The 21,488-nt window shown below is 45.9% G+C and overlaps 1 protein-coding gene across 1 annotated transcript in view; it reads left to right on the plus strand.

The window, feature by feature from the left end:
* Nucleotides 1-817: 817 nt before the first annotated feature.
* The window catches only part of LOC119437403 (solute carrier family 13 member 5), a 31,054-nt gene continuing 10,383 nt past the window's right edge, over nucleotides 818-21,488 (plus strand). Inside the window, exons 1-7 of the mRNA XM_049662581.1 lie at nucleotides 818-1,328; nucleotides 5,317-5,466; nucleotides 11,555-11,670; nucleotides 15,905-16,071; nucleotides 18,957-19,035; nucleotides 19,839-20,027; nucleotides 20,253-20,395. Coding sequence (XP_049518538.1) covers nucleotides 1,218-1,328; nucleotides 5,317-5,466; nucleotides 11,555-11,670; nucleotides 15,905-16,071; nucleotides 18,957-19,035; nucleotides 19,839-20,027; nucleotides 20,253-20,395 — 955 coding nt within the window. The 5' untranslated portion in view covers nucleotides 818-1,217. The remainder of the gene's footprint in view (nucleotides 1,329-5,316; nucleotides 5,467-11,554; nucleotides 11,671-15,904; nucleotides 16,072-18,956; nucleotides 19,036-19,838; nucleotides 20,028-20,252; nucleotides 20,396-21,488) is intronic.

Raw genomic sequence — 21,488 nt, forward strand, 5'->3', positions numbered from 1 at the left:
TTTCGTCTTCTTCATTTCCTATTATCCGTCGCACTGATAGCCCGATTTCAACGAATGGCAGCGTGGTGGCCTCGGAGCTAATAATGTAGGACGAAAAGAATAGGAAATGATGGTTATAAAAACAAAATATGACTCCGTTAAGTTGTACTATGCAGCAAGTGTCAAGTTTTTTACATATTTAGGGTGTTCAGAGAATTTAATCGTAGACCCAACCCGTCCCGTTTCGTCTTGCCCTCTTCTGGGCGGGTTCGTGTGGCTGCGTAAACTGTCGAGAAGTTATACAGGCTTGTGGAGTAGGAAAAAAATAATTCAGGGGTTTTACGTGTCGAAACCACGATCTGATTATGTGGCACGCCGTGGTGGGGGACTCCGGGACGCCACCTGGGGTTCTTTAACGTGCACCCAATGCTTGGCACACGGGTGTTTTCGCATTTCGTGTGGGGTAGCAACCTGCAGGAACAAAGTATGGCACTTTGTGTAGATACCGGTGGTGAGGGCCTTAAAAGTACTAAAGCCCGTAAGGAATTTGTATTTAATCCCAATACTGCTTGCTATAGAGCAGGTGGTCGGTGTCCAGGAGCCGGCGCAGAGCCTTCTCAACATTTAATTTCAAACGTGCTCCATGTAAACCTCTGGTGACTGCACTCACGTCTGTAAACTTCTGCAGCGTGAGCTAAAGATTTTCTTTTTTAAATGCGTGCGAGCCTTTAGGGTATCGCTCCCAGCTGACGCTGTTCTTGTTACGTGTCTGCTAATTTTGCAGAGATCTCCTATGAGTTCTTTTTTTTTCTTTTTTTTAAGCTGCAGCTGTCATCTTCAGATGGTTGCTATACGGAGGAGACAAGAGAAATGCAAGGTTGAAGCCAAGTCTAGAAGTACTGGAGTGACGCGAGATTGACGCCGTCGGAAGAAACGAAGTCACTGGCACCTATGTGTGTGTGCGTCACGAGGTTCTTCTCAGCGTTCCGGTTGGCGTAGCGGCAACGGTCGCTGGCTGCTGGCAGGCAGCCCATGACAAGACCGCTGGCTGCACGTGTCCCACTGCGGCTTACTCTATGACTCCGGCTTCCGCCGCCGAGTGGCGCAACCAGGATACGGAGGAAGTCCTCTCGCTTCGTCGCCGTGGTCAGCCCGTCTCGTGCCGTCGATTGTCACAAACTGCTCAGTGGCCCGCGCGTTGCTAGTCGTACATAGTTCCCGCGACCGCTCAGGCGACCATGAGGAATGGAAAGAAGATCGCGCTTCAGGCACTGGCACTTTGGAGACAAATTTTGATGGTCCTCATTCCTCTCATTCTACTTCCGCTGCTCTTCTTCGAAGATGCTCAGGTGAGTTGCCACTGCTATTCGTACATTGTAGGAATAGATATTGGGCCGAACAGCTGTGGGGCTAGAGTACGTCCTCTTGATTAAACAAATACTTGTCGGGTGCAGTTTATCAATTGTTAGCAACTTCCCACGTCTTGTTTCTCTGAGGTATTGAAGTGCTACGGAGTGTTTTCCGCTCTTTGGTTAGAAGCGTTATTTCTTTGTTTTTCCTCGACGGTAAGCTAAGACTTCGCGAGCGTTACCTATATTTGTTTTTTTTTTTGTTTATAAAGTACGATGCTGGGCAAGTTGGCTCATACCTACCAAATAATATCGGTCCAGACTCTAAATACCGCTTCAAGACTGGCATAGCGCACTCAAGCAGCAGTAATGAAATCAATGATGCCTTGTTCCTTAATAACAAGCAGTTGGAGAAAGAGCACTGTCACTTCGCTCCGAGTAATGGTGTATTCGGGGTTGGAATATATCGGTAGAAAGGAAAGCTAGCGGTACGCAAAAAAATGTAAAAAAGTGTTTTCTAATCAGTGACAACCGTGAAGATTTTTTCACGCCATTAGTTTTCGTTTCATTTTTGTACTTCCGCCCATTAAATTAAAAGAGGAGCGTCTGGTCAAATCATGTAAATTAACATATTGCTTTGGCGGTAGAGCCTTACAATTAGCTGACTAAAAATAAACAGATGCATTCCTGAGTGGTATGTACCTGTTTCTCAGATGCTTTCCTATTAATATTCTTATATTCTGCTACACGAATAGAATAGCGTAACCTCTTCGTAGTCTAGTCTGATCAAAAGTTGAACCGTTCGTGAACCAACTGACATGGCACATACCGATTATCATCAGTATGTCCCATGTCCTTTTGGTCACGCTCGAAAATTTCTACGCTCTTTTCTTTCGCTATCAGCTTTGTCATTGTCGCGGCTGTTTTCTTTATGTATTGTCTAATGGCCTACGTCTAAACACTACTCTTTGTCGCGGAAAGTCTACACTTAATCTGGAGGCTAGAAGAGGATCTTGTCAAAATTAGGAGACAAAAAAAAAAATGTTGGATATGGTGTGCATAAAATCAGCAGTCCTGTGCAGATTCATAAAAAAAGTTGGGTACGCGTTGCATTGATACTTTAAACATTTTCACGCTCATTTCCACTCGATGCAAAACAAGGCTTCAAATTCACGTAATAAGCGCTTTAAAAAATCTTAAGGAATATTTTATCTACGGTGAAATGCCGGTGAAAACGAAATGGTTTCCTCGTATACAGTTTTGCGATTGCTTACGTCGAGTTGAAAGGCGTGTTTCCCGCAAAAGGCGCTCTGTCTGCTTTCATTATGCTATAGTAATCGACGAATTGAATTGAATTTTTATTTCTTTTCCTTTGAAATAAAGTAGAAACTGAGACAAAGGGTGGATAGGCCTGACTCGAGGTCCCGGCTCAAGAGATGAAATAGTTCTAATACGGACAGAAGCGGAACGAACAAACGCTGTACTGAAAACCTAATTTATTAGTATGGCAAAGGACATATAATTATGTAATACCCAAAAAATAATCTAGAAAAAGTGGAAACACCGAACGCTTGTGCGCACCAGCCGTTTCAGAAACTATAGCAGAACAGTCGCGGCCTATTGCAGAAATATTTTTATGCCAAAGCACAAATGGCTGACTAGCGCACGTGCAGCCCTTGATCCTGATACGGTATGCCTCAGCGACTTCACGTAGGCACCATGGAGCCGAAAGGACGAGAACCGGTCAGGAAAAAAAAAAAGAAAACAAAAAGCTGAGGTGTGCCGCGACAGCCGCCTTTAGCTTTGACACATTCTTAAACATATCATATACGGAATGATCATTTCTAAATTTTACGGAAATGAAAAAAAAAATAATTTGTGGAAGATTCTTGCCCTTGAGCTGAATTATTCGAAGAGGCGGACATATCTAGCACGAGAAATCAAAACACATATTCAACTAATTGACGGAAATTCACTAAATAACTTTTTAATTACATTACTGCACATATTGCGATTTAAAAAAATTGTAGCCGGTGAGTTTGCAAGACTTCTCCACTTGAAATGAATTTCCAGGATGACACCAGTTTCGAGATATTTCCTGAAGTTGGGGACAAAATATATGGGCGTTCCAGTTACTTTTGTGCTTCAATGCTAAAAGAGCGTTTTGTTTAAAAAAAATTAAGTCGAACAACAGTCAATGTTTAAAGCGAGTTTGATGGTGCTTATCTTCGAACTGATGTCATTCTGCAAATTCATTCCAAGTGAATACGCTTTGCAAACTCACCGACTAGAATTAGTAAATTGCAATATGTGCCGTAGAGTAATTAAATAAAAGGTTCATTAGTGATCGTTTGCTAATTAGTTGACTATGTGTGTCGTTTCATCGTGCAAGTAATGTCTGTCTCTCTGAGTAATCTGACTCTAGGATTGTAATTATGTTATTTGCAGCAGGAGATTTTTTGAAATTCCGTAAAACTTAGAAGTGCTCACCCCGCAGGTGCTTGAGTGACAGATGTCACCGTCATTGTTTTTTGAACATTTTCAAATTTCTGGAATAATTCTGAAATGAACCCCAGTAAGCAATGTTCAGCGTTGTCGGCAAATATGGTGTCGGCGGCCTTGTCTTCCCGATTGTGGGGGAATTAACCTACTCGCGTGCCCCGTGAACAAACGCCAAAGAATAATTGTTAGAGAACATGCGTTTCTTATCTAGGTGATGTGCTTTTAAAGTGCGAATGCGCTCCAAAAAGTTCACTTGTTCGGGATTATTTCACCTAAGGAATGTGACTGAGAGTAAGTAAGTTTAGAACAACACGCAAATCATCAAGGCACCTTAAACTCTAACATACATAACACACTTTCATTCTCTAAATGATTGCCGATAAAAATTAATTACCTCATGTAAAACTTTTAATTACGAGCTGGAACACTTTATTGCAGTGGCTTTGAGCACAGGCATAGTAAGGGTATATGACTGTCTTCGTTACTGGAAATTTGACAACAGCTCTTACAGCACGTTCGGTTATTTTCCAAGCTTCGCGGTAAATTCGTTGGAAGAAAGATACTTCGGTTCTGCAAGAAAATACGGCAGTTTCGTTTGCACAATTAGAATGTGTGAGTGAGTGCCGCTTTCAATCAGCAGGTTTTTTAAAGAAAAGATTCAGAGAACGATTGCAGAGTTGGGCATTGAAGAACTGAGGCATTGACGGCTCCGTAGAATTCGCTCGTCTCTATAGGGAGTAATTGAGTCCGTTAGTCGGTCTCGCCGCGTCGTCGCAGCCAAGTCATGCACGAACGGAGCAGTCAAGTCGCAGCAGGACACCGCGGTTTCAGAAGGCGGTGTGTCGACAACTCGTTTGTGTCTGCTTACGTGTTACAGGCATTGTGATGCCATGTTAGCGAAGAGCTTGCGAGAGGTTCGTTACAAGCTCGGACAGGTGTCTACAGAAAACGCTCCTCTCCGTTCTCCGTACGCCAGTGAGAATGAATTTAATAGGCACGTCATTCATCGCGTACCATGTACTACTGTCTCCAAGAAATAAAGGTCGTAGCCCTCGTCGCAGCAGCGCAGTCAGGCCCTGCGTGCCGCCCAGCGATCGCCAGCATCGCGATTGCGATTTAATCTTGCTAACCAGCGGAGGTCGGCAACCAATGTACAGGAGGTTGCACACCATTGAGACGAAGGTGGTAGCTTCTATAATTGAGCGACAGTCTTACAACCAGCTGACTACCAATAAAGAGATGCATTCCTGAGTGATGTGTACCTGTTTCCCAGACGCTTTTCTAAAATTTTTTTTTCATATTCTGTTACAAGTCTTCGAATAAAATCAAATAAAATAGAAGCAGTGTACCGATGCACCGTTTCTAATTTGTTATGTTTGGTAATAGCGTAATGTCATTCGTGATGGGAATGATTCGTGCGTTTCGAGCTACGCGGTGTAATTACGGCCGGTCTCTATTCGGCTGATGCTTGCCGTTCGTTTTGCAGAAAGCTCGCTGTGCTTATGTCGTCAGCATCGTGGGCCTCTATTGGATTGTGGAGCCCATACCTTTGGGAGCCACGTCACTCATCCCCATTGTGCTGTACCCGATGCTCGGTGTTCTTACCACAGAAAGGACCTGCCAACTTTACATGAACGTAAGTCCGCAAAGATATCTCGCAAAATGCGGTAAGCGCTACGTAACGAGCCAGAGAAAAGCGACCACGTCAGAAAGCTCTGACTTTTCAGATGCCCCTTCGAACCTTCCTTTCTCGAAAGTAAGCAAAAATATTTAATACGAAGGCATCAGCTAGGTCCACGAACTCGGTCGCAACTATGGTTACTCTATTCAAATAGATTTGAAATGCAGCAATGAACCAGCCGAAGCGAATTGAATAGAATTTGTTGCGCATTTTTTTAAAGAAAAGGTAGAAGTCTACTGGAGGACAAGAGCCGAATTTGGAGTTGGAATATAACTATTTCTTGAAATATGCACACATATCAAGGAACTGTAAAAAGTTCTCCTTTATGAGCACAACTCCATTTGCATTACAAATGAGACATATGGAAATCCTGCAATAAATTTGGCATTGTCAAAATCAGGCAAGACTGACATCATGGTGAGAGACTAGAAAATTTAGAGTTCAAATCGTCATTGCAAAATTCATGTAAGCGCGAGACAACAGTTTCACGCCAAATTGGCTTTATTCCACTTCAAGTGTCCCAGGCGTCTCGCTATACGTACAAATTGATATTTTGTTTGTAGAAAATCATGGCCATTTACTGCCATTTACTTAGCAGTATATTTTGTCTCAAAGAAAATTTCTTGTCACGTGAGGCGCTTCCAAAGTTTGCTCACAGTACGTGGTGCACGGTTCTGCGAGAAAACAATATTAAAAGATATTTTAGCGCGTAACGCTGCACAACTTCTCCAGCTGAACCTCAAATATTTGGATCCAATATGTAGTGGTGCTTATGGTGCTCCGATGGGAAAAAGTTCCTTAAGAGCCCGAAATGTTTGCAAAAATATGCTGAAATCGACCATTTTTTACTGGCAAATCTACCATAAATTTGTTCGTTGTAATTATCTCAGTTAACTGGGCTATAGCTGTAGTTTGCAGTAATAATTCTTTTGCGCCGATACATTGTACGAGTTTTCTGAAGAAAAGTACGACAAACATACCAACAGTTGTTTACGGTCCACACTCAGCTCTGATTTTTGCAATGAGGTGGTACAGGTAAAAATGAAGCACAAAGTGCATCAGATAAGCCTGTTGGTTGGCGTTTCACTTCCATCATTATCTCATAACAGTTTTTGTTTTAAGGAAGATATGAGTGTTTGAATTTCGATCGTGAACAACGCTCCTCGTCACCACTTCACCGCCGACCCCTGTCGGGCATCAGGCACAGGGGCGGATCCAGGTTTTTTCTGAGGGGGGGTCAGCTTCTGTCAATGATGATGATGATGATAGTAGCCTTTCTTATTTACCGAAATTTACCGTTTTTCCTCACGATAAACCCGCGTTTTATACGGCTAAAGCAACACCTGTAGCCCTCCGTGGTGGCTCAGTCAGCTCAGGCGTTGAGCACGAGATCGCGGCATCAAATCCCGGCCGCGGCGGCGGCATTTCGATGGAGGCGAAATGCAAAAACGCCCGTGTTCTTGCGTTGTAGTGCAGGTTAAAGAACCCCAGGTGGTCAAAATTAATCCGGAGTCTTCCACTACGGCATGCCTCATAATCAGAACTGGTTTTGGCACGTAAAACCCCAGAAAGAGGAAGAAGACCTGTAGCGAAGCCAGGTATCGGTTTCTCCGAGCTTATAGGAAAAGGACGTTACCCAATACAGACAGCCATGTGCTTGGCGGCTGCGCCTGATAATACAGGGTGTTCAAAACTAAGCTTTATGGTTTTCTTAAAGTTAGGCACTGGGAGGCACGCGAAAACCACCTGTGCAAATAAGTTATGTGGCTAGGGGGGCACAAAGTGAGATGATAATTATCGCTGTGAGCAGCCCAATTAACTAAAATTGAACATTTTTTGTTGACTGCAGCAAGTGGGTATGTTTGTATTGAAAACTTAGAGACAATAGAGTTTCTACACAGTATCAGTCGGAAGAATTATTCTAGCGTGTCCGTGCTCCGAGATATCAGACTCCAAATTTCAATTGTCGTACTGCGCAGAATAATCGAGAATAAAGACGCGACAATTCTCATGAATTCCCGTGAATGATCATGAAGCTCAGTGACCACTGTTGTGGAGGGATGGCGGTGCCATCTTCTCTCTTGCGTCGTGGTGGTGTGTTGACTAGAGGAACGTTCTTGAATACGGGCGTAACGCTCCGCTCCACCGCAGCAACCACTACGCTGGTTGTTTACGATATGCGAATCACCGCGTATGAAGACTCACGACGCCACCTACAAGAATAACGATGTGGCGTAGTAGGCGAGAGCGGAGCCAGCGTCTTCATGTTTTGTTTCCCACGCGACGTCATCCTTTTACACAAGGCGCGCATCTGCTCCCGCTTCTCTAACCACGCGACGCCATCCTAGGCCCGCGCGCTGGCGTTGGCCGCTGACGTCACGCTCCCCCACTTCGCAGCCGCGGCTCGAGGCTTCGCCCCGCTCCGCGAGAACGCTCACTCAGATAAACGGATCCGGCGGGCTTGAGCCTCCTATGCTTAATGTACGACAATAAAAGTGCGAACTTACAATGAAAAACTTGTAGCGTACGAACGGTACTGTGCTGGTACTGGATATTGTCAACGTGTAACTGTGATCACAATGAGTGCTACAGTTTAAAAAAGTTGCCTATGCGTAGTTCTTAGTTTAGCTGTTGGTTGTTATTATTTATATATGAACACTTCAGCAAGAGATCTCTTTCATTAAGCAGGTTGGTCGTGGAACCGATGACAGCCAATGAGGCAACCGTTGACACCTTGGTTAATCAGGCGCGAAGGCGCTCGAGCGGACCTCGGCGTGCTTGGCAAAAATGACGTCCCCTCGTTCATTCGACGCCACCGACGGGACGAGTTAGGCACGGCAGGCGCCAGGAGGTCCAAGGTGTTCATGAGAAAAAATAACTACGGCAACTTCGCGACACCACACTCCTACGGAATACAACTAAGCTTGTGAGCGAGCTAGCTTTACTTCTACATGGCTGATACCACTGGTACTCGCGAAAAATACTTTTGATGAATGCTGGTGGCCATATTTTTTTTTTTTTTTTTGCGACAGGGCCATCCCCCTGTCAGCGAGGGGGCGATGCAGAAATCTGAGGGGGGGGGGGGGGTCAGGACATCCGGACATCCCCCCTGGATCCGCGCCTGATCAGGCAGTCGGCACGCGCAGCATACAACTCTATAGCGTGTTTTTTGCCTCAGCAAATGAGGGATCGACTATATTGTTCAGTCTTAAGAACCATTATAATTATTGTATGCGTCTCGTCTTCCCGTCTAACCAGCTAAAGGCACCACCATGCAAGGTGCACCGAACATCCGAGTTCGAGAAAGAGGACATAATCATGTCGCACGCTAGTTTAGTACAGCCCTTCAAACCATGCAAATGTAGCTGCTTATGCAGCACAGATAAATAAATTATATTATTCAGCCGTTTTCATGAAAGCTCCTTTTGGAGGAAAACAACGATGTCACGTGAACCCACGAGAATGGCATTGATGACGGCACTCATGGCGTCCAGTGAGATGCGATGATCTTGGTGGCTCACGTAAAAAAAAAAAAAAGAAAAAAAAACGGTGGTGCAAGAGGCTGACGGAAAATAATGGGATAATGTGTGTTAAAATTAAATTATGGGGTTTTAGGTGCCAAAACCATGATCTGATTATGAGGTACGTCGTAGTGGGGGACTCCGGAAATTTGGACCACCTGGGCTTCTTTAACGTGCACCTAAATCTAAGTACACGGGCGTTTTCGCATTTCGCCCCTATCGAAATGTGGGCGCCGTGGCCGGGATTCGATCCCGCGACTTCGTGCTCAGCAGCCCAACATCATAGCCACTGAGGAACCACGGCGGGTGCAGGGATAACGTGTGTATTGCCTTTCATCAGTTTGAAGGCACGCCCAGCCTTTGACCGGCTTCTTTGTCCACGTGAGGCCAGCACGTGTGTCGCCCGCTTCGCATCCACGATACACTGTACAAAAAACAACAGACAGTCGAAAACATCTGCGTGCAAACATTGCTCGAGCTGCAATGCTAACTGTAGTAGTCAGGCTTATATACCACGACATACTAACCCACAAGGTAGCGTCAGTGAGGAGTTGGCGTAAGTCTGTTCGCAATCAAGCAAAAAATCATGACAGAATACCTGTATGGCAAATCAGTTCTGCGGGAGCCCGGAATGTGGAGGATGGTTCATGAAAGGGAAAGTCGTCATCCACCCGACTACCCGCCGAAGTGGCGGGGTGGCTATGGCGTTGTGCTGATAATAAGCACGAGGTCCCGAGTTTGATTGTGGGTCTGGGCGGCGGCATTTTGACCTGGGCGGAATGCAAGAACACCCGTGTACTTAGATTTAAGTGCACGTTAAAAAAAAAAAACCCTGGGGGGCCAAAATTAATCCGGAGTCCCCCCACTACGGCGTGCTTCATAATCAGGGCGTGGTTTTGACACGTACAATGTCAGAATTCATTTCATTATTTAAATCCGACCAACTGTAACAAGAAGGTACAAAGGAAACCTATACGTATTTATGAGAACGAAAGCTTCGCAGTTCAAGAAAAGTTCATTCTGATCCTTTGCAGCTTCGTGTTTATAGCCGGGTGGGTGGCAATTTCCCCTTTCATGAACTTACATCCACGTTGCGGGCTTCCGTACAAATAATTTGCCGTATTTAAAGTCCCCGTTCTTCGAGTTGTCGATTAATTCGCCCTCGCACTGCAATATGCTAACCTCTTGGTTAGCTCAGATGGTATATAGAGCGACTGCCTCCGAAACGCGTTGGTCTAGGCGTCGATCCCTGAATCAGGAAAAATTTTCTTCAACTGCGAAGCTTATGTTTTTTAAATGCGGAAGCTATGCTTACCCAACGAGAAAACTGTCCGTGCGTTAGTCCGTCCCTCCCGTAAAGGCTGATAGGCTTTACGGGAGAGAGGGTGTCGGTGTCGTGTCGCCTACACCGATTTTGGTCTGCCGACTGTTGGCGACAGCATTTTCCTTCCTTGAAACCGTTGCCCACAGCGTTGCCCACAGCATTGCCCACAGAGGAGAGAAAGGGGGGAGCGTAGGAGAGGAGAGAGGGGGAGGGGACGCGCATGCGCTGTGGGGGTGTGGCACGCCGCGGGACGGAAGGAGGACGGACAAAGCCCCCGCCAGAAGCTGCTTCGCATCTAAAACACAGCGCGTGGAGCTATCAGCAGTCGGCACTCTCTGTGCGCTTCGCAGATCGCTTTCAAGATACGGTCCGCGCCGCCGTGCCAGAGTACGTTTGATACGGCCCGTGCCGCTGCCGGTGCCCTTCGATCACAGTTCATAAATGGTTCGACACGGATGGACAAGGCGATAAAGAGCGATAACGGCTTATGATCGCAGCGCCATCAGCGCACCTGGCGCCGCCACCTGCAGTACTTTGCTTGCGTTATCAATGCACCTTGCGCCGCCGTCCGCACCAGTTCGTGTCGCTGCAGCGCTGTCGTTTGTACTGGCCGGATGAAGTGTCATAACACTGATAATGACGCCAGGCTGCGTGGAGATAAGCAAGTGGCAGAATGCTTTACGCATACTTAGACAACTCCCAGAGGAGTTTCTGCGTGAATTTTTTTTTTTGAAATCCGTATGGGTTTCCGTTGTAGCTTCGTGGTACACTCGGGTGGATGACAATTTTCCCTTTCAGAATGCTTGCATATAGTTTGCGTTTATGTATGTCTAACTCCCACAGAGCTATTAATATAAGACGGCACAATATTCAATGGTGGCACTATAATTTATATAGGTGCAACAACTAAGTTGTTGCAACACCTTATACAGGTGCTAAATATGCGAACACGCCAAACTCGCATAGTATATCTAAATAAGGGCTTAGGTGTCTTTATGAACTTTGTATTTTCGTGCATCTAGTTTCAAGGATTGTTATAGGTTGATAATCTAGCATGCGTGTATTATGTTATGCATTAAGAAGATGGTGATGGGGCTTCGTCTCGCACTGGTTCAGTAACGTATTGGCGGTTTTGTTGAGGTCAAAAACGCTGCTGCCATTATCCAGAAGCTTACAGTCTCTCTCATTTCTGTTTCAGGACATAAACCTCATGTTCCTGGGCACCCTGGTTATGGCCGTCGCCATTGAACATTCGCACTTGCATCAAAGGATTGCCCTCAAGACGTTGTGTCTGCTAGGCACCGGCATCAAGATGTCAGTGAGGCTTCCTTACTGATCAAATAGACTATAGCCGAGAAAAAACAGAGTAAAAAACCTGGTTGCAATTGAAAGCATTAAAAGTGCGGAAAAAGAAAAAGAGGTTACTGCCAGCATGATTCTTCCAATATTTACTTGCGCTATAACCCGGAGGGCAAAGATAGAAGTCGATAGGAAGCAGAATACGCGAGGATTAATTGGTTGGTTCATAATTGGATTAAAAAAATAAAACAGTACTATCAGACCGGCACGAAACAAGAATGAGCCCACAGACGCGTGTCCGTGCCCACTGCGGTGGCGTAGTGGCCAAGGCCAATTCACATGGTCGCTAAGGCGAGGCTGAAATACGGTTCCAAGCCAATGAGCAGCGACATCAATTATGGTCGTCCGATTGAAGCGCGACTACATGTCGTGGGGCAAAACACTAGTTTCTGAAAATTATGCACCCAATACGTCTCCAATGGAAACATTTGAAAAAAGTACAGACAATTCCATTAGATTAGGAAAATGTGGTCACAGACTGCTTGCTTCCATCCACGAATACTTATGAATACGAAACTATGCAGGCTTTCTGAAGTTTGCTCGTGACGATGCGTGCTGAGATATGCCGAGATTGTATTACCATATTTAACACTGTAATGTCGTCAAAACTCTCTTTTGCGTAGCCATAAAAAGTAATGGCCATATATGTAGTGTTAACCTTATAAAATTTAATCAGTAACCATATTTTGAACTGCCTTTTCAGTAATTATTATGTTTTAGCTATGTCCTTAGTACCAGAGAAAAACTACAGGAGGCACGCGTTCTGTGTTAGCGCAGAATAAAGTGTGGTTTTTGTGAATCATTTCAATGTAATGTTGATTTTATCTCAACACCGAAATAACAGATGCGTGTTGGTACTAATGACACATGGATATGCTACTTCGTTCAAAATTTGGGTGAAACAATTGCTCTAAATTCATACAAAACTCTCACGGCTCACCAGTGTAATGCGTGCCGTTATAGAATGAGATCTATAAATATAGATGGGTGTATTCAGGTTAGATTGTGACGCGAGGCTGTGGCGAATGTTATCTTATTACGCTTCATTTGTATTGTTGTGTGCTCGGTATATACAATGTCATAGCAACGTATGTCATAGCAACGTCATAGCTGGCGCAGTAGAGTACTTGGCACAACAAGCCTCAAACGGCAAATGTTGATTTTTTTTTTCGCCGAGAAGTTGGCCGCGCGAAGTGTAGATGGCGTTGCCGTGACTCCACAAGCCGCCATTGCAGGACGTATGGGCTTCTATGGCAGCTTCGCTACCATGCGTACATATACCTTGTAGTTCCTAGGACGTTGCCTTGCTAAGCCCGAAAGACCGGGATCAAATCCCGGCTGCGGCGGCCGCATTTAGATGTGGGCGAATGTGCATTGGGTGCACGTTCAAAAAAAAACCCTGGTGGTCGAAATTAATCCGGAGTCCCTCACTATGGCGTGCTTCATACATAAACTTATCGTGGTTTTAGCACGTAAAACCAGAGTATTTACTTTGTTTTTTTACCATGTGTCTGAGTGCTTCTGCCTGTTTCTCCCCGTCTGGTGGCTTTTCGTCAAAGCAAAATGCATCGAGTATCCCGCAGCTCTGACAAAGCGTTCGTTGCTGATATCCGGGTTCGGCTAACGATTCTGGTGGCCACTTGCCGTTTTCATAGAACTTCAAATTCATTCTTCATTGCAGTGCTGATGGTGAGATAGTTTACTTTGACGCGAGTCCTGCCGCACATTTCTTCTTGCTAAAGTGTAGCGTAAAATACCAGACTTGAGTATAACTAGAGTTCAGTGTTCTCGATTTCTTTATTTACCGAATTTTGGCACACATTTGTTCTGGTTGTATTTGCACGAGAAAATTTGTTTCATTAGTGAATTTTTTTTTCAAGGTGAACTTTCACCGGCTTTAATTGGGTGTACAATTTTTCGCATCGTGCTTGCCGTATTTTTTTGCGAATATCTGGTGCACAGAAATTACTCATGCTGAAACTACTATATGGTGGCGGATACTACTTTCCAACTTTTACGTCGTGAGATTTCGTGGTTTTGTGACGTCGCGTGACAGACAGGCGAAGTGGGCGCAACCAGATAAAGTTTGAAAAATACCGGAGGGTTAATGGCGAAATGGGCGTAGAAGCGGAACGCATTCTTCTTTTGATCGGGCTAATCAAGCATAATCATTATGTACACTTCATATCAGATGGAGAGTTTTAATGGTTTTTGTTGCGTCGTGTGACACGGGCAAACTGGGGTGGCCCGAAATTTTTCTGACCAATTGTGGATGGCTTGTTACAGAAATGGAATAGAAACAGATGGGAATAGCTTTACCTTATAGCACCCCAGAGCTCGAGAGCTCCAACGAATGACAGAGAAGAAAAAGTCACAGTTATGCCCGACAGGTGAAGCATTGATTGCGATATCAAATTATTAGACAGCTATACGAAGTAGGGTTAGTCGTTCTATCAGCTGCATAAAGTGCTGTAAACATTTCCTTACTAACTAAATTAACAAGTATGATGTCACGCGCGCACAGGCAAGCACATCTCAATCGATGATCGCGGACACTCGCTGTCTGAACGCTGGCGTGAAGAGCCGCAGCAGCGGCGAGCGAATTCCCCTTCGTGCTGCCTATTCGCTTTAGCGCGAATTAGGCACGCGAGTACACACGATGCCATCAGCTATATTCGGTCGGCCTAGCCTACGAACCCAGCGCAGATTGCCTACTAATAGGACGCGCGCGGCTGCGCTCAGCCGCCGCAGCTGGAGCAGAAGAGGAGATGCGCACTAACCTGACCCTTTCCTTCCTCCCCACTCTCCTAGCGAGCGCACATCTCCGCGGCCACACTTGCACGCGTCAGAAGATAGCATGCACCCTCTCCACCTTCCTCCCTTGCGCGCGCGCGAGATCAAGACACCATCCTTTTCGGCTCACCCTCGGAAGCTATTGCTCGTACCTACATCATACTGCACGCGGCCGCGATGTTATCGCACTTGGACATTATACGGAACACCACGGCTACGCCGACGGCGCCGACGCCGACGTAAATTAGCCTGCAGTGTAGACTCGCCGCTGCGAGCCAATCGCCGTTTTAGCTCTCTGGTAAACTTGGTTTCACTAATTGTTTTCGGTTAAAACGAACTTAGGAAAAAGATTGGTGTACGTCTTTCTCTCTTTTCTGCTTGACACCGGAAATCTGGTGACCTTAGTTATAAAATAAAGAGCGGCAATGTTAAGCTATAGTCACACTCGAGACTGGGACTTTATTAATGCGAGTGCAATTATATGGACACTCCAAGCGAATTTCAGCCGTCAGAGTCGCCGTGATGTTCAGTATATAGCCTAAATGCGATGAGATTGCGGCCGCGCGCCGTATGCTGTTGGTGCGAGTGAAAGCGTGCTGGGGTGTGCAGAGAAGGATGGTTTCTGGATCTCGTGCGCGCAAGGGAGGCACGCGCGTCTTCTCGCGCGTGCAAGGGGGGAGCGGGGAAATGCGTGCGCGCTAACGGGGAAGAGGGGGGGGGGGGTAGTGCACTTCTTTTCTACTCCGGCCGCAGCTGCGCGCGCTTTAACATGGAGGTAACCTACGGTGGGTGTAAAGGCTGGTAATCCGAGATAGCTGATGGCTTCATGGGCTTAGTTCGCGTTGAAGCGAGAGGTAGCACGAAGGGCAATTCGTTCACCGCTGCTACCGCTCTTCATCACATCAGCGTCCTGATAGCGAGTGTCCGCGGTCATCGATGTCTTCATGTTTGCCTGTGCGTGTGTCACACTACGCTTGTCAATTTAGTAAGTAAGCAAATGTTAGCAGCAGTTTATACGGTCGATAAAACTATTATCCTAAATAATTCGCACAGCTGTCAAAAATTTCCTATCGCAATCAATGCTTCGTCTTTCGGGCGAAACGGCGACCTTTTCTAATAGAGCAACAGGCATTCACGGGATGTGATCGCTCTGTTTTTGAGCAGCACAGAAAAAAAGTGTTACTCCTATACTTGTTTTATGATGCTTTGCAATAATTGTAATTATGTGGCAGCACAAATATTCATAATTAAGACATGCGAAGACTCGACAGTGTCGCTGAAGCTCAAAGCATATTGCTATCATTAGCAGGTATACGCGTACAGCAAATTTGTTGCCCCGATGAATATCGATAATATGGACCTCGGATTTTGAGTTATTTCTTTGTCCGTGGCGCAGGCTGGCTTTCGGCTTGATGTTCATCTCCATGTTCCTCTCGATCTGGATCAACAACGTGGCCATCACCGCCATGATGATGCCCGTCGTAAACTCGCTAGCGCACGAGCTGCTTCAAGAGCGGCGTAGGAGCCTTTCACGGGGAAACATCGACGTCGAAGGAATAGCCGGTAAGATCATGGTTTTATTGCGATAGAAATTATATGGGCATTCCCGGCGAATTTTCGCCGTCGTAGTCGCCGTGATGTTCCGTACAAAGTACAAGTGCGATAAGAGCCTATCGCGCCCCATCCGCCGTATACGCATGTGAGTTGGAGGGAAGTGTGCGAGGGTGAGCCGAGAGAGATGGTGGCTTGATGGGCGCCGTCTTCCCGCGCGCCTATATATCAAGCGCTCGCTAGGGGTGGGAGGAGAGGTAAGCGCGCCGCAGGTGATCAAGTGTGCGCTAGGAGAGGCGTCTCTTCCTCCAGCTCGGCTGTGGCTACGCATGGCTGTCCGCGCGGCTGAGCGCATACGCGGCCAACGCGCCATATCATAAAGGAAATCTGGGCGGGTTCCCAGCTCAAGGGCGAGCCGAGATGGCTGGTGGCTTCGTGCGCTCTCCTCCCGCACTCGTCTACGTTGGAGGCCGCGTAATCACAAATTTCGAAGGCTCGGTGAAGCGAGCGTTCGCTTCACCGAGCCTTCACCTCTGTTCGCGCTCTTCATCACACGAGCGTTGTGACAGCGAGTGCTCGTGGTCATCGAGTGAGATCTCGTCAGGCTTGCCTGTATGCGCGTGACGGCAGGCTTGGTAATTTAATTAATAAGCGAATCTTTACTGCAATTTACACCGCCGATAAAGCTACGAACCTTACTTTATGTAGTTGTCCAATGCGTTACTATATCGATTGCTATCAAAGCTGCACCTTTCGGACGAAAACTGCGATGTTTATTTGCTCCAACTATTCCGCGGATACTGTCGGTGTTCATGCGTTGCTTAATTTAGCCGAAGATGAGGCGGTAATAGAAAAAAATGCTATACCGTGTCATGCAATCTCTGAAAGCGAGTATTTGAAGGGCATTACTTCAACAAATAATTAGACAGCCTATAGAAATCGATAGATGTGTCGCTAATATGCCTTCAGAACGTACATAGGTAGTCCATAGACTTATTATAGCCTTCCACTCTTTTTGTTGACTAACATCCACAAACCTCCTACAAAAAAGGCATTTGAAGGTGTAAATACGGACTTGAAGAGCACACAGTGTACGCGTATGTATCAATACGCAGCCTGTATAGTTTTAATGGCTAATAGTACAAATGTTTAAGAAGGCAGCGCAGTTTGCTCGAAGTCTAACTGTAAAAACATTGCCGCTTATTTCGCCGCACATTCACGCCGCACATTCAAATGCCCGTAGTGTTTCCAACTAAAATTACTAGAGGAAACTCTTACGCTGCCATCGTTCAGCCGCCATGGGAGTGATGGCTACTACCTGGATTTATCTGATCTTCGCACTGGTGGCTTTGAGCTCAATTTGAGCTCAACGCTCAAATAGCCCTGTTGAATATTGGGCACGAATTTGTCAATTTCTAACGTTTCATGCTGGTGTAGTTAAACGAATACGCTTTAATAGTGGTAATACCATTTCATGGTCTGTGAGTAAACTTTAAGCAATTACTCATTCCATTGTGGCCGCCACCTGCCTCAAATAATGTACACATGAGGATCAAGTTTCGGTTTGGCTTTTTTCTCAAGCATGAAGCGAGCGTCCTTATCCGGCCGCGATTTCGCTCGCTTCGAGCTCACCCGACGGTGATGCGTAAGCATTAACGTCACTCATGGGCACCTGCTAAGTGCGGGAGAAATGTGCTCTTTGGCAGTTCACTTTTGATTTTCCCAATGAAATTCGTTGAAACTTAGTACGCAGGAGATATGAGCAGTGTCAGCTTTTTGAATGTTTGAAACCAGTCAAGAACTCCTCGGATGACGAGCTTCAAGTCTTGCATTAGGAGTAATCTTCATAGTCTACGGATTAATATTTATTTAGTCAAGTTTTCGTAGTTGTTTTTTAATTGCTTTCACGAGTCACTTCAAAATGTATGCTTCTGTGGCATAAGAAATCGCTTAATTATAGCATCTTCTTATTTTTAAGGAATATTGAAGGCATTTCTGTACACCCTGCATGTTCAAATATCTTGCGGCGCACAAATGTTTCCTGCATGAGGAGGCAGTTCATGTTACGCGCTACGAAATCTTTAAAGGTAATTTTTTTTAAATCCAATGTGACTGTGCACGCGTGCTCTTTGCCAATAGAAAATTTGCTACCGGCACGGATGGCCCAGATGCTAAAATGTTTTATTGCGATAGCAATTACATGGACACTTCAAGCGGATTTCTGCCGTCACCGTGAGGTTTCGTATAAAGCCCAATGGCGATGAAATCGTCGCCGCGCGCCGTATGCTGTATGTGCGAGTGAAAGTGCGCGAAGGACGCGCGCTTTCACGGGGAGCGAACGCACGGCGGAGAGCAAACGCGACTTCTTCCGTCGCGCGGAAGGCCGTGGGGGGACGGGGGGAGGGAGGGGAAGCGATGTTTAGCTGCGGCACCAAATGCGCATTTATATAAAACGTTGCTAGGCGAGAAGGTGATAGACTTCCGACGCTGCTTGACGAGTGTCCCGTTCTGATCTCGTCAAAAACCTCCGAGCCGCCGCCAGTGGCACCGGCAACAGTCACCAACGCCGCGCACGTTCCGTGCGAACGCGGAAAAAACGCCGACGGCGTCGACAACAGTTCTGCGCGTTGCTGGTGCTGCTGCATGTCCAAGTTTATACAGCTGATAAAACTACTCTCCTTACTCTGTATAGCTCTCTACTAATTGGCTATCGGAATTGATGCTTCGCCTTTCGGGTGAAACTGCGACATTTTTTTAGATGCCTGTTGAACGTTTAGTTCAGGCTTTGTTGATGGTATACACTTAAGCAAGTCTGTGAAATGTTTAATCCTGGTTTGCCTGTTTCTGCCCTCCCCTTCCATCTCCCTGCTGATCCGGCCACCGTGGTCTGCGTGAAGAATTGAGAGAACGCGTTGCGAAAGCTGCGGCTGCTGCTGCCAGCAACGGGAGCACCAAGCTCCTCCCACACAAGGATGGGTGCGTCATCATCAATTATTATAATAATAATTGTTTCGATGTAAACATTAAGTGTATCGTTAATGTAATAACACCACCTTAGTGAATTAACATTGCCGCATTCAGTGAGGCCGAGAGATGACGCAAAATAGGTGAACGCTGCAGATCGTCCCGTCATTGTTTGTGTTTTCGCAGCGTGAACCTGCGTGGACTAGCCCTATTCCGAACCTTACATAATATAACTGAATTAATCTGCTTTCTGGTCTTGCTGTCCATTTTAGGCTTATACCTTTCACCTGCTATATTTATCGCTTTAAATGGATGCACAATATAAAGCCGATATGCAGTTACCTATCACGGGGTTTGGTGTATCGTCGAAGTAATGTAAAAGAAAAAAAATAAAACACTGGTGCTAATAAGCACCACTCCGTTCGATCGAACATTATTCATGAACAGCGCTGCTAATGAATGTTATGTCACAGGCAAATATTTATTCCACGAACAACCTCCCTCTTGGCGTTGTTCATCGAATAAATATTTACCTATTATAAAATACCAATCCCTTACTTCGTCCCGTGCTCGTCTTCTGCTGCTTTTAATGCAACTCATTATTAACCATTGTATCTTAGTTATACAAAGTTCAGTGTATGCTCAGTGTGTTCTTCGTTTTAGTTCACTTTTAATGCTTATGCAAAACACTTTCGGTTGTATTGTTATGTTGTCGCCATTGCTGCTTGCTCCCCTTTCACATTATATTTGTATGATGATGAACCAATAGACGAATGAATGAACTCACGAGGGGGCGTTCTTTTGCTCTTCGGCAGGGATAAAGAGGAGCCCGATGTGGTTGTACCGATGAAGGTGCGCAACCGGCATTCTCTCCTGGACAAGACGACCGAGCACCGAATCCGCGCGCTCCTCTACCTCAGCGTTTTGTACGGCGCCAACACGGGCACCATAGCAACCATCACGAGCGGCGCTTCGAACATTGTGTTCAAGTTTGTTATCGAGGAGTGAGTGGCGATAGTGAATTCACAAAGTCCGATGTAGCTACGCCGAATAAGGATACGGGGAACGGTATACTGTACTGACGGCTTTACGAACAATTAGGCAGTTGAGCCGCAGGTTTTGCCTTTTCGGAAAAGTATTTACGTGGTTTAGAAATATCCCGAGTATGGACGCACAAGAAGACAGGATACGTACAACTGTAGTACTGTCTTCTTTTTTTTTTTCTTCAGCTTGTACGGAGATCGGGCACCTGTGGACTATGCGCTGTGGATGTTTTTTGCCCTGCCAACCGCACTCATCGGAACTGGCCTCATTTTTCTCGCCGTGGTACCCGCTTTCTTCCGATGCAAGAGGCAAGCTTTTTTTATTTTTCGTAATAACTGCACATGAATGTCTTATCTTCGTGGAACAAACGCGAAACGAAAGCGATATACAACGTTCTAGGAGAGAGTAATTTAGGGAATTGTGTTTATGTTGAGCCATCTGATTTTCTACAATCTACTTTCGAAGGTTAATGCATTGGTTAGTGAGCTGGTTATTTTTGTTTACAACTCAATAACCCAAATCGTGAATATTATGCGACGCTGTATAGTTAGACACACCTTCCACCGTACTCAGTATTTCCTGAGGTGCAAGAACTTGCGCACACCGTATTGTTGAGAATTGTGTTACAACGTGCTGCCTGACAGTGACCACGGGTGCCGAGAAACTTGAAAGACACTGCACCGAGAGTTGAACCTCAACCGAGGCGGTGTCATTGTTTTTTTTTATTTTTATTCGGCATCCTGGCAGAAATCAATTTCTGCATTCTTAACCTGGTGTCAGCCTTCAAGACCTCACTGAAAAAGTCGGTAGATGCGGACCGCGCTTTTCCACTAGGAGGCCTTGGGGCCTCTGGCCGTCGGTGATTTGTAGTCGTCGTCACTATGGTCAGTTACCGCTGCTTTGGGTGGCAATTAATGTTTTCGTTTTGAGTGGTCTTGTACCTCTGTGTGTCTTTGTGCCACATATTCATAAGCTTAGAGCCTCTTCCGTGCGGTGCGAAGGGGCACCTATGTGTTGAGAGACTTGTTTGGGACGCGATGGAAACGCTGTCACTCACATTTTACGTTTATATTTGTTTTGTATTGTTTGCTCTTCATGTGCTCGCGTTAGCGGCCCGTGAAGAGGAGGAGGCGGCTAAAAGCTGCAAGTGCATTTCTCTTTGCAAAGGCAACCCAGAAATCGCTCCATCTGAGCAAATTAACGTGTGCAGCTAGACACGATAAATGTGGCGTGAGCGCGTATCGCTAGCACTACCAGGAGAAATAAGCAAGACAATGAGCAGTTAAGTATAGCTGAGACAAAAAAAAAGAAAAAGAAGTTAGGATGCCTCCACTACAACAAATCCACCCCGCACCCATCTACTATACGGCGTACGTACCTCATAATCAGATCGGGGTTTTGGCACGTTAAACCCCATACTT

The sequence above is a fragment of the Dermacentor silvarum genome, chromosome 1 (genome assembly GCF_013339745.2).
Source record: "Dermacentor silvarum isolate Dsil-2018 chromosome 1, BIME_Dsil_1.4, whole genome shotgun sequence".
NCBI classification, from domain to species: Eukaryota; Metazoa; Arthropoda; class Arachnida; order Ixodida; family Ixodidae; genus Dermacentor; species Dermacentor silvarum.